Genomic DNA, 12,543 nt, shown 5'->3' on the forward strand with positions numbered 1-12,543 from the left:
TAGTCTGCTGTGGTGAGCGGCCGGGGGTGGCTATGTAGATCATCGGACTTTCGAACGGCGGGCCGAGATCAATCTTTGCTTAGAACCACACTAGTTCACTTGTGGTCCAAGAGTCCATAAGCTGAACAGACAGCCTCCCGCTGTGGACTCAGTTTAGTCTGATTTTTCTCCCTGTGAGTTCACATCCTTGTCCACCCTAGTACGGCGATACGGAAAAATTTCCTTCTGACGGGTCTCTGGATGATCGACTTGCATATATGAACTCAGATCTATCTTTGAGCCCCAAACAGCACATGCTGTGCATGACGAGAAGCGAGTACAATCTTCTACTCGAACTCTGTGGGTCACCGGTCACTTTTCGTTTATCTCGTCCTTTATTAATCGACACCAATCATCTCATGCACATGGCAGAAGCCATGATACCAGTGTGGCTTGACGTAGATCCTGTAATTGCTCTGTCTGATTCTGATTCTCTTCTGTGAGGTTCTGACAGTGATCTCTGACAGGGCCACGACGATGCCACCGCGATTATGCTCGCGCTGCACAGCCCGAATATAAGGCTCCTGGGAGTCTCATCGGTGAGTCTCTCTCGATAATCTTATCATCAGGAAAAGCCGAAGCTGACAAAACACGGCATCATATGACTGTCCCAGGTACACGGCAACACGTCCGTGGACGATACAACGCGCAACGCAGCACGATGCCTGCACGCGTTCGGCGCGCCTCCGCATATCAGGGTGCACCGCGGGGCCGCGAAGCCGCTGCTGAGGCCCGTGAGGCACGATCCGGAGATCCACGGCGAGGACGGCCTGGGAGGCGTCGAGGGTTTAGCTTACGCCGAGAGTCCCGAGGTGCAAGCGTACCTGGCGAGGGATGAAGATGGGAATCCAGTCCCCGCGCTAGATGGGATGGTCGATGCTATCAAGAACACTTGGAGGAAAGGCGACGGGCAGAAGGTGACGGTAATCTCGTCTGGACCGATGACGAACATCGCGATGTTCGTGAGCCAATATCCGGATTTGCTCGTCGCTGTCGAGCAGTTCGTGTTTATGGGTGGCGGAGTAGGGCTAGGCAACAGATCAGCCGTCGCAGGTGACGTGCTTCTCCAGGAAACATGAGATCCATGATCCCGTTTACTGACTGATTTTTGACATCGGCAGAATTCAACATCCTGTGCGATCGTAAGTCTCTTGACCACCTCATACTTCAAAGCCTCCGATAACTTCATCCTGTATACAGCGGAAGCCACCCAAATCGTCCTCGACGCACCAGTGAAAACAGTCATGATCCCCATCAACGTAACGCACAAAGCGATCGCAACGCGCTACCAACACGCCCGCCTGCGCTCGTCATCTTTCCAGACTCCCGACAATATAACCACCTTTTGTTCGGATGACGCGCCGCTCCCTATACCATCCAACAACGTCCGCCACACGCTCTCGACGATCGTGAGCTTCTTCGCGGACACGTATAAATCCACATTTGGGTTCCACGATGGCCCGCCACTGCACGATCCGCTGACGATCGCGTATGTCTCTGCGCCAGAGCTGTTCAAGTGCACGCGCTACCGCGTGGACGTCGAGTTGCAGGGGGCACATACGACTGGCGAGACAGTTGTAGATCTGTGGAACTACAGGTCGTGCGACGATACGTGGGGCTCGATGGGGAAAAATTGTCTCGTTGCGGAGGGTCTCGATGTACGTCTCAACTCTCATTCTGGTTCTAATCAAGACACCAGACTAATTAACATCTGCTTTTCATACAAATAGGTTGACGCGTTCTGGGATCTGTTCATGCTCGCAGTTGAGAAGTGCGACGGGGCTTCGCCGTTGAACATGAACAAGGCGCACTGAATATAACTGGCGAACACACTGCACCCGAATTAAACATATAGACGTCCATAGATCGGTACATACATGCAAAATCGTGTAAGAAAATTCGTGACAAATGAGGTTTGTAATATGGATATAAATGCGCGTAAATCGTAAACGTGTCGTGAGCGTAAGCATGAGCATGAGCGCAGGCATGACAAGTACAGACACAAATAGGATGCGAAAGAAAAAGCGAAAAGATGAGGAATGAACGTGAGTAGAACAAAAAAAACAAAGCAACCAGATATAATAAGTCTTCAGGCGGTAGGGTCGAATATCCGGCTCTCAGGTCGTCCATCCAAAAATATCTTGCTGGCCCGCGGCTGCCCGCCCTGCCGTGGTGGACGTGATCTCCGCCTGCCCTCCTTGAGGGTGCGGATGGCAGCGTCGACGTCTCCTCGTCCGATAGATTGCGGAGTCTTGGGCCGTTCGGGACCAGATGGCGGAGCAAGCAAGTTGCCGTTCTGGTTAGACTGAAAGTGGGATTCGATATCTGAACGCGCAGACAACATGTGGGGACGTCTTACAGAGGATGGCAGGCCGTCTGGAGTAGGTGCTCCCGTGGTGACGAGCTTTGGTACCTTGCTCTTCGTCTTCTGCTCTGCTTCGTGTACCTCCAAAGCTGCTTTCTGCAAGCGAAATCAGATTCAGAGACTCGAGCGCGCTGGTTACTTCCAAACCCACCTGAAGCGTCGTAGAGAACGAACAAACGATCCCAAAGAAGTCCTCCGGCTTAATCCCATCTGACGGGTCGCCCGACTCGCCATAGTACGCGAGCAGAGATCGGAGATCGCCTTCGACAGCGTCCATCATCTTCTTCAGAGCGTCGATACTGGTAGACTGCCTTTCCACGAACGGTTGCATGATGGCAACGAACTGGTCCCCCGACGACGGGTGCCGCAGCTGCTTGAGGAGATGTACTTCTTCCTTCACCTTGGCCAGGGATGCGACCATCGTCTGAACAGATTGAGATAGCGTCTGTGTTGAGACTGGATCGTAGACCGTCAGCTCGTGCACACCGTCAGTCGGAATAGAGGCTTACTCCGAGCAGCAGGCTCGACGCTGGGCATCTCCTCGATGAAGAGCATCAACGACGGGTCGGTTCTGATAAGAACGCGAGCGACGTAATGCAACAACGTAGGACACTCTTTCCCTCCTTTAGCCGTCTTCGTCTCCTTCATCTACGAACGCGAGTAACGTTAAAGAAGAAAGACCGATGATGATCAAGTCGACAACAAACCTTAAGCAGCGCCTCCAGCTTAAACCCATGCGCTCCACCACGGAACGTCGACATGTTCAGTGCGTTGCCGATAGCAAGCACCGCCTTGAGCGTGCGCTTGAAGCGCTCAGATGCACGGAGCTCTTTGCTTGCGTCGCGCAGATACTTGAGGTCCGGACGCACTTCCTCGATGTCCAACTCAAGCTTGCGCCGATATATCATGCAGTCCAGACGTTCTTGCAAGCGCGGTATGACCATGATCTTCAATCATTCGTTCAAAGTCAGTTCTCCGATCATAAGTAGCAGGCTCACCTCAAAGAAGTACTGATCAGCTTTCGCGAGTTTGCTGATGTCATCGTAGTCTTTGATGCGGGAGATCTACGCAATATGTTGTCAGGAACCATCGACCATGGCTAACGAGGAAGCGGACAACGCACCTCCTCAGCCGTAGGTAACTGCTTGCTGATATACTTCAAATCATCCACCGATAGCTTATTATCGTCGAGATCCAACAACGCTCTCCGAATTTGCAGCGAGCTCAGCTTAATCCGGTTCAACATGATCCCTACGTCATTTTATCAGCGGCCTGCATCACATTCAGTAACAAAGAGAAACTCACCGATATTATTCGCCCTCGTAATATCCAACAACGTCGTAATCCCGCCCTTATTCGCCTGCTCCGTCTTCGCAGGCTTATCGCTCTGCGTGTTCTCAAGCGAAAAGGTCGTCTCCAGATCATCGATCGCGAACTCTCCTAACCCATCCACCACGCCCATGCCGGCGTCGTTCCAAACTGTGTGAGAACCGAGGTCCTTGGGCGTGAGCTTATTCCAGAAGAACGGCTTCAGCCGCTTGGCGGGGCGCATGGGCTTCGGGGCTGTGTAGCCCACAACGGGGGGAGGCGGTGGGGGAGGAGGCATGCCGGGCAGTCCGGGCGCGCCGGGCATGGGTGGAGGTGGCGGAGGCGGTCCGCCCCCTCCCCCTCCTCCTCCTCCACCGCCGCCGCCGCCTCCATTCGTGCCAGCCCTCGCAGGCTCGGCCCCACCCCACCCCACCGCCTCCGCCACCTCCGCCTCCCGCTCCTCCCGCTCCCGCTGTACCAGGTGGACCACCTCCGCCACCGGCAGAAGCAACCGGCGTCGAAGGTGTGGGAGTCGTGCTTCTCGAGCTAGCATCATCCGCGTCCTCCTGCACTGACGGCGCATTCGACGACCGGCGCTGTAGCGGTGGCGGTGGTGGCGGGGGAGGTGGCGCTGTAGCTCTAGACACACTTACAGGGGCCGGAGCGAGTGGCTTCGAACGCGCCGACTTCGCCTTGGACACGGGCGGCGGCGGGGGAGGTGGCGAGTTCTGCGACTTGAAGTCCGTCTCGGTTATGTACTTGGGCTTCTCGGCGAGCAGACGCTTGAGCTCGATGATGTCCTCCTCGAGTGAGGCAATCTCGTCGTCCTTCCTAGTCATGCTCTCGATGGCGCGTGACGCTAGCGTCTGCGCGTCGAGGTCTGCGCCGCTACGCTCCTCTTCGCGCGTCTGGAAGCGGGAGTAGACCGACTCAAGGGCACGTTTGAGGTATAGAATTTCCTTATCTTTCATAGATATCGTGGACTCCATTTCGGTTTGCTACAGGGTGAGTTAGCGCCGACTACAAACATCGCGATGGCAAGCGGCTTGCCTTCATCTTCAGCTTCGCAATCTCATCCATGAGCGTGTTCCACTTCGCCCTATCCCGGTCGCGCTTGGCGCGCTCATCCTGTAGAACTATGAGCAGCTTATTGAACGGAAAGTTGTTCTGATACGCACGGCCTCTTTGCTGTCGGCAGGGTTCAAAGCCTGCAGCCGATCAACATCCGCCTTGAGCTGCATCACCTGCTTCTCCTTCTGCACCAAACGCTGGACCAAGCCATGCATGTTCTATAAACAATCACAGCCCAATTAGCAACAGTCATCCGAAATAATACAATCAGGGAACGTACATCGCTCCCAGACTTCTTTGGCGTCGGACTCGGCGCGAGCGACTTGAGCGTCGCCAGCTCCGCCATATGCCCATCTCGTTCCGTTGTCAGCTGCAAGTTCTGCGTAATAATTCCAATAAGCCTTCCTTGCCAAATGCAAAAGAATGGATGGGATGAAATGTGCCCACCTCCTCGCTGAGCTCATCAATCTTCGCTCTTAGGTCTTCTAGCTCGACCTCAACGATGGAGACAGAATCGTAGTCCTTCGACTTGCGTATATCTAGCTCGTGTCCAGAGTAATGTTTCACAGAGTCGACGAATCTCTTGACGAAGTCTTGCCAGTTCTCGTGACTGCGCCAAGCCAAATCAGCTTTGTACTTCCACTGGGAAGGGAGAGGCGGAAGAAAACTCACAAATCACCCACGAGGACAATCTGCTGGACAAACGACTGGACGATCGCGAGCAGGTCGCTCTTGTATTGCCTACCAGCGCAACGCTCAGCACCCTTGCGCGGCGAAACGAAACACAGAAGAGACAACTCACGAATCCGCCTCAGACTCAAACACCCCCTCCAGCTGCCTCAGCAGCGCAACCATCCCCGCGCCCATCTGCTGCTCCTTCGCACTCTGCAGCACCTCCTCCAGCAACATCGCGCTCTCCGACGCCTCCTTCCCATGTCCTCCTCCGTGTCCTCCCCTCGCCGAAGAAGAATACGCCTTCCGCGCACGCTCCCGCATATCCTCCTCATCCTCAAACTTCTCCTCCGTATACACATCCAGCTGCGTCTGCAGCGCGTCCGGCGGCTTCGTATACCTTAACGCCACAATCACCTCGTTCAGCCCCCTCCTCCCAAACTCCTCCCGGAGCAGCACACGCTCCTCGAGCGCCTCGGGGCAGTTCGTGAGCGCGTTCACCAGCGCCATGTACGCCGTGCGCGCCTCCCACGTGCCCTCCTCCTCCTCGAAGGAGGATATGGACACGTCGTCGGGGATATCGGGCAGCTTGAGCGCGTCGACGAGCCCCTGGAAGCGGAAGGCCTCGTCGAACGCGATGCGGTAGTCCGAGAGCGCGGCGAGCACCGCGCGGTGTCCCTCGTGCAGCGAGAGCACGCAGATGGCGGCGAGGAGCTCCGCGACGAGCGTGCGCAGCTTGAGCGCGGAGCCGTGCAGCGCGTATGCGATGTGCGTGATGAGGATGGGCGAGGCGACGACGCTGTTGAACCCAGGCTGCAGCGTCCCAGATGTGAGCATAATCGTGAATGGACCAAGGGAACAGCGAGACATACCTGTGTATTCAACAGCACCCTCAAACACTTCACCACCTCCTGCAACACCGTCCCCTCCACATCGCTCAAGTTCCGCCTCTTCCCGCCCTTGCCCACCAGCCCACCCAACAAGTCCCCAATCGCACCCATCCCCTTCTCACCAATAAACTCCTCCACCCACGCGACCTTCGCCGTCGCCAGATGCACCCGCAGCGATATCAGGTGCTTCACGAGCTTCGCGTCCCCCGCGCGCAGCGCCTTCATCCCCTCCACATAGCGCCGCGCGCTCGTCGCGCTCTCGTCCTTCGCCGCACCAGCACCGGGGGTTCCGGAGGCCCCGGGTGCGGCGGTAGCAGCGGAAGAGCCAGACCCCGTCGCGCGCGAAACGGTCGCAGCGCTTCCGCCCGAAGACGTCCACCAGCTGCTCCACAGCCCGCCTGTGCCCGTCATCTGCGGCTGCAGCGCCTGCTGGGCCTGTTCTTGCTGACCGTGCCCGTTCCCATGCCCATGCCCATACCCCTGATTCTGATTCTGATTCTGACTTTGACTCTGACCCTGCGCCTGGAACATCGTCTGCGCCTGCGCCTGCGCCGCCAGCTGCTCCAACGACGTCTTCCGCGCATGCTTCACCGTCCCCGTCGTATCGAACTCCCCACTCCCCCTATTATCCTGGTCCGCAGACACGACGGGCGGCGCAGGCGCAGATGCCGCGCCCCACGTCGCCATCGAGAAGCGCTTCATGAGCCCGCCGTCGCCGCCGCCCGTGAGCTGCGGCACGATCCGCGGGAGTAGCGCGGCGGCCGTCGTAGGGCCGTATGTCGCAGCGGACGACGAGGAGGGGTGGGATGGGGATGGGAATGCGGAGGACGGCCCGCCTCTGATGGTGCCGTTCTCGGGCGTCGAGTCGCCCCCGGTGGTCGTCTTGCGGTTCTGCTGGAGGAGATAGCGCTTGTTCGTCGCGGGGAGATTGTACATCGCTGCGCGCTTGGCGCCTTTCAGGCCCATCTCGTCCTATCGTAACACGAGTCAGATGAGCGCGATTAATGAGATATGGGTTGGTAGACGCACGAGGAACTGCTCAAACTCGGAATCATCCACCTCCTCCGTGAGCGTATCCAGGTTTGTCGGCTGCGCCGCGCCCCCAACGCTGCCACCCGTATGCTGCTCCATGATCCGTGGCTCGCTGACGCTCTTCCTCCCGATCGTGCCCTGGGGCGTAGGGGTGACGACCGCCGTGGGGGTCGTAGGTGCTGCCGGCGCAGCAGGCGCAGCAGGCGTCTGCCACCCTGAGAACAAGCTCGTGAGCCGACTCTGGGAGAGCGACGCGCGCCAGTCGACCGAGGGCGACGTCGGGCGGGGCGGAGAAATGTCGGGGAGCTTGGCTGTGCCTTCTTCCTCTTCCTCTTCTTCCTCCTGCTCCGCCTTCTCGAGATCCGCGAGCCGCTTTATGGTATCCTCAGTGGGGTCGAACGATGTGGACGACAAACTGCGTGGCTTTGCTCGGCGATACCACTCGTCGGGGACGCAGAGGCGGAACGTGGAACCCTTGCGCTGGGAAGCTTCGATGATCTTGGACATGATCGATGAGAGCGAGAGACGGGTGCTCTCTATATTATGCATGGGTACATGCGTGCGTCAGTCAGTCGTGTGCCATGCTGCGTGGTGATGGGAAGAGGGGGAAAAGGGAAAGATGAGGACTCACTCTCGCCTTCCTTGGTATACCACACCTCCTCGAGTACGTACTCGAGGTTTCCGCCCCCGGGCACAGGCAGAGCCTTGCTGAGGCCGAGCTCATCCGCGATGAGGTCTATGACGGCGTCCACTGTTGTATTTCGCGAAAGAAAAACCCTCCATTTGAAGTCGTCGTGGATTTCGGGCACGCGGAGGAATGAGACAGAGACAGATAGGAAGGGGTGGAGCGAGACGAGCTTGAACACGGGAGTGTGGAGGTGAGACGTAAGCGGGAACGAGGAAAAGTGTCTTGCGGCGGGTTCGTCGGCGCGCTTGTCGGCGGTGTCGAGCAAGGGCGCGATCTTGTCAGTCGGAGCGAGGAGGCCTGGTGGTAAAGAGCGATCGCGTCAGCACCGGCGTTGCACCTATATGCACCGTTCGCGTAGATTACAGAGGGAGAAACGCACCATCACCAAGCACCTCCAGTTCATGTTCCTCCCACTGCCTCCCGCTCTGCTGCTTCCTAACCTGCTGCACGGCCCACTTGTGTAGAGCAAGATCACCGAGGACATCGTCTCTCACGTCGCGCTGGCCACCGAGAGCGCTGATGACGTCCTGGGCGGTTGCTCCGGCCGAGAGGGTCGCGTACTGGAGCGAGCCGCTGGGGAGGAGGGCGGGCACGATGAGCGGGTCTGAACTCATCGTTGTCGTCGCCGGCTCCGCCGAAGTGGATCGGGATCGGGTGCTGGTGGAGTGTTAGCAAGCGCGAGACAGGGTTTAATGAGATGAGACTTGCTTGCCGAACCAGGAAGCCAGCTTGACAACTCGTTCTGGTTATGATTATAGTCTGGGGTATACCACAACAACGATGGGTATAAAGGAAACAACGAGCAAATGCTCTTTGCCCCCGTCGACGACAGCGAGCAGAGTGTGAGTAAGCGCTACGGAGTGAATGACGCTAAGCCGCGCCGGACCCGCAAGCCAGACCACCTGAACACATGATGTAATCTCCTGTGCAGCCTCCCCAGCCCAGCTTCCTGCAACGAGCACACGCTGATACATTTACATTACTAGCTAGCATGAGTAAGACAAGATTAAGACATCGACGACCCCTCCGTGTCCACGCTCGGATGCACCATGTAGTACATCCGCACGTTCTCCCCATCCACCATGCTCGACGACACCGCCCCGCTCTCCTCCACGTCGCCCGACGGCAGCGACTCTGACACATCCCCTCTCACTGCAATCAGATAGTTGTCCTGAAAAACTCGCATAAGCAGCGTGCCTCACACCAAGAAACGACGACCCACCTTCACAAGCTTCCTCAGCAACTTCGAAATCAGCTCCTTCTCATACTCCAGATCCTCCACCGTCTGCAGCTCCGCCTCCCTCAGCTCCAAATACCAGTCAATCAGCTCGTCCCGGTCGATACCCCGGCCCGTCGCCCGCTCCGCCTCCGCGAGGTGCATCACCACCAGGCTCTGCAGCGTCACGTACTTGTCGTGCGTGATCACCATCCTCCGCTTCGGCGCCTGCGCAACCGCAGGCCCCGTCTCCGGCATCGAGCTCCCCGCCCGAGACGCGCTCGACGGCCCCGCGCCGCCGCTCGTCGACGTCTGCCCGGCAGCAGCAGCAACAGGAAAGCTCTCGTCCGTCGTATCCATCGGATACGTATCCGCGCTCATCTCCACATCCTGACTCTCCTCCCCCTCCCCACCACCCCCGTTCTCCTTGGCGCTCGCATTCGCCTGGTCCCGCGCACGATCATTCTCCCCCTCAAGCTCCTCCTCGTCGAAATCGACATCGTCCTGCTCGACATGGATAATCGACTGCCGCAGCAGCGCGTACGCCTCGCGCACGAACGCCGGCGTGATCTCGTGCGTGCAGTTCGCCCGCGCGATCGCCTCGCTCAGCCGGATCATGCTCTCCAGCTGCCGCACCGTGATCCGGTACGAGTTGCGCCCCGCACCCGACGCGTCGTCTTGCCGCAGGATGCGGTACTTGTCAACCAGCACGTCCGCCGCTTCGGGCGTCATCTACCAAGCCCGTCAACATTGTCTCGGCGGGGAGAAAGTAAAGAGGAATCATACCTTGGGGTTAAACGTCCGCGAATACCGAATATACCTCTGCAGCGCCTCCGTACTAAACTCCGGATTAATCGCCTCGTCCTGGAACCGATGCACATTCACAATATGCCGCGCAATGCTCAAATCCGTCTTCTCGTCGCACTCGTCCAGCACCACAAAAAACAGATCAAACCGGCTCATAATCGGCGCGCTCATCGCCACGTTCGCCCGCAGCGTCTTCTTGCGGTCGTACCGCCCCCCGATCGGGTTCGCCGCAGCGAGAATGGACGTGCGCGCGTTGAGCGTCGCGTGGATCCCCGCTTTTGCGATGGAGATGGTTTGCTGTTCCATCGCTTCGTGGATCGCGACCTGGTCGGATATGTCCATCTTGTCGAACTCGTCGATCGCGCAGATGCCGTTGTCGGCGAGCATGAGCGCGCCCGCTTCGATGGTAAAGTCGCCCGTTTCTTCGTCTCTGACGACTGCGGCGGTGAGACCGGCGGCCGAGGAGGCTTTGCCGGACGTGTAGACGGCGCGCGGGACGAGGGAGCAGACGTACCTACCATTCTAATTAGATTATGTTGTATATTTGACATCAATGGAGACACGTACTTGAGGAACTGCGACTTGCTCGTCGACGGATCACCCACGATACAGATATTGATATCCCCACGGAGATGCATGCCCTCGCCCGTCTGCTTGTGCACGCCGCCCATAAGCTGCAGGAGCAGACCCTTCTTCACGATCTCGTGCCCGTACACCGTCGGCGCGATACTCTCCACGAGGCGCGAGTATATGTGATCCGAGTCGATCATCGCCTTGAGCTCGTCGAACTCGGGCTCCGTCAGCGTGCGCAAGAACGCCTGCCCGTCCTCGTCGCCCTCCTCCTCCTCGCCACGGACATTCGTCCCGCCCTATCCACCACACATCATCAGCATCAACAAGAGAACTAGGAAAGCAACCGAATGAAACGCACCCGCCCATCAGCATCATGCACCATACACGCCAAAAACGCCGTCTTATACTGCAAATCCCTCACCCCCAGACTCTTCAGCCCCGTCACCCCACTCCCGCCCACCCCGCCCGTCGCCGCGTTCCCGCCCGCACCCGACCGGCTCGCCTCGCGCATCAGCTCCGCCTTGTTCCCGCCCGGCAGCCCGAGCTGGCTCACGTCGGGCACGACGATGAACGTGCCCGTGAACACGCACTTGTCTCCCGCCTTGGCGCGCTCGACGAGCTCCGAGCGCAGGATGACGTCGAGCGAGCGCGGCATCGACCCCGTCGGGATCTCGGATGGGTTTTCCTGGATGCGCACTTTTTGCCAGTCGGTGAATTTGGAGGTGTCGATTTGCAGCTGCCACGCGACCCGGTTGCCGCATGTTGGGTTCGGGCAGAGGCTGGGCTGTGTCGTTGAGTAGGATGAGCGAATCGCGTGTTTAGATAAGGAGCTGTGGGTAGACGCGCACGCACCTCGGTGTACTTGAACTGCTGCTCGACCTCGTTCACCAGCCCCCCGCACACCTCGCAGATAAAGCTCCCAAACAGCAGCTCCGGCCTGACCTCACTCGTCCTCGTCACCGTCCCGCCGATACTCATCAACGTCCCGATCTTATCCGTCTTAAGCTCCCGTATACCGCTCACAAGCGGCAGATGATAAAACGCGATATTAAACTCCCTCGTCTGGAGATTCGCGCTGTCCGTCGTCGCCGCCGTCGGATTGACCTTGAGGTACTCGGGCTCGTACTCGGCCACGAGGTTGTGCAGCGCGCGCCGGAGGTACGGGAGGAAGCGGTAATATTGCCGCTGGATCGCGTCCGCGAGCACGTCGTCTTTTTGGAGCAGGTGCGTGAAGTCGACGTAGAGCGTGGTGAGCTCGTATTCGCGCATCGTGTGGATCTGCTGCACATAGACGAGCTCGCCGTCTGGCAGCTCGGGGACGCCGCCGTCGGAGGCGGGCGTGGCTGCGAGGGCGACTTCTTCTGTGAATCTACATACACATTCTTCATGAGTGGCCTTGACTTGCGAGAATGAAAAGGAGTGACGCACGTTTTCAAGAACGTTTCGAAACTCTCCGCGACGCTCTCGCCCAGGGCGTCTCTAACCAGAGGCACATCACCGTTCTGCTGGGTATTGCGCGGCCGTCTCCTCCTGCTTGCTTGAGTGCCCTCCTCCTCTGCCGCTTCCTGCGGATCCACATCGTTTCCTAGCGCATCGGGCGCCCTTCGCGCTTGTGATCGCGGCGTGAGCCCGTTTGCAGACGGGGTGGGAAGAGGTGCGCTGCTCGGCGGCAGCGAAGACTGGGGTGCAGGCGGCGACGACAGCCCGTCAACATCCATGTCTTTTGGTATGAAGTAAAAATGAAACAGAAAAGGAAAACACGAGAGAGAACAAAAGGGTCAGGAGGAAAGGAAAGTGAGACGACGGGAATCGCGTCGCGCACAACACGAGACTGCCTGCCCTGAATCCAATTAGGCGCGTGCCCTCCTCGTGCTCGGCGCTT

The 12,543-nt window shown here is 58.4% G+C and overlaps 3 protein-coding genes across 3 annotated transcripts; 1 reads left to right on the forward strand and 2 right to left on the reverse strand.

Annotated features, from left to right (window-relative positions):
- Window positions 1-416: 416 nt before the first annotated feature.
- CONPUDRAFT_64848 (uridine nucleosidase) lies at window positions 417-1,853 on the forward strand (the record flags this gene model as incomplete). Its single annotated transcript, XM_007775174.1, has 6 exons — window positions 417-446; window positions 507-578; window positions 654-1,092; window positions 1,161-1,181; window positions 1,240-1,697; window positions 1,770-1,853. 6 exons carry the CDS (start codon window positions 417-419, stop codon window positions 1,851-1,853), a joined length of 1,104 nt encoding a protein of 367 aa, XP_007773364.1.
- Window positions 1,854-1,875: 22 nt separating this feature from the next.
- Window positions 1,876-8,936, reverse strand: CONPUDRAFT_139713 (uncharacterized protein). The gene is made up of 20 exons (XM_007775366.1): window positions 8,774-8,936; window positions 8,445-8,722; window positions 8,009-8,362; window positions 7,375-7,913; window positions 6,328-7,317; window positions 5,586-6,268; window positions 5,456-5,524; window positions 5,231-5,393; window positions 5,064-5,162; window positions 4,891-5,001; window positions 4,763-4,840; window positions 4,212-4,710; window positions 3,710-4,066; window positions 3,528-3,655; window positions 3,403-3,468; window positions 3,112-3,351; window positions 2,914-3,052; window positions 2,556-2,860; window positions 2,399-2,500; window positions 1,876-2,344 (listed from the first exon to the last, which is right to left on the reverse strand). Exons 2-20 carry the CDS (start codon window positions 8,677-8,679, stop codon window positions 2,129-2,131), a joined length of 5,373 nt encoding a protein of 1,790 aa, XP_007773556.1. The 5' UTR covers window positions 8,680-8,722; window positions 8,774-8,936; the 3' UTR covers window positions 1,876-2,128.
- A 51-nt stretch (window positions 8,937-8,987) lies between these two features.
- CONPUDRAFT_168883 (mis5 protein) lies at window positions 8,988-12,379 on the reverse strand (the record flags this gene model as incomplete). The annotated part of the gene is made up of 7 exons (XM_007775367.1): window positions 8,988-9,236; window positions 9,288-10,013; window positions 10,068-10,602; window positions 10,656-10,957; window positions 11,020-11,445; window positions 11,514-12,030; window positions 12,090-12,379. 7 exons carry the CDS (start codon window positions 12,377-12,379, stop codon window positions 9,072-9,074), a joined length of 2,961 nt encoding a protein of 986 aa, XP_007773557.1. The 3' UTR covers window positions 8,988-9,071.
- Between the last annotated feature and the right edge of the window lie 164 nt (window positions 12,380-12,543).

This window comes from Coniophora puteana, assembly GCF_000271625.1.
Source record: "Coniophora puteana RWD-64-598 SS2 unplaced genomic scaffold CONPUscaffold_14, whole genome shotgun sequence".
Lineage (NCBI taxonomy): Eukaryota > Fungi > Basidiomycota > Agaricomycetes > Boletales > Coniophoraceae > Coniophora > Coniophora puteana.

Excerpts from the sequence above, each read along its gene's own strand:
- CONPUDRAFT_139713 (XM_007775366.1), bottom strand. The coding sequence starts at position 8,679 with ATGAGTTCAGACCCGCTCATCGTGCCCGCCCTCCTCCCCAGCGGCTCG. Across the intron at positions 5,525-5,585 it reads TTTGAGTCTGAGGCGGATTC|GCAATACAAGAGCGACCTGC; the intron begins GTGAGTTGTCTC and ends TTGCGCTGGTAG. Across the intron at positions 3,053-3,111 it reads AGCTGGAGGCGCTGCTTAAG|ATGAAGGAGACGAAGACGGC; the intron begins GTTTGTTGTCGA and ends TCGCGTTCGTAG.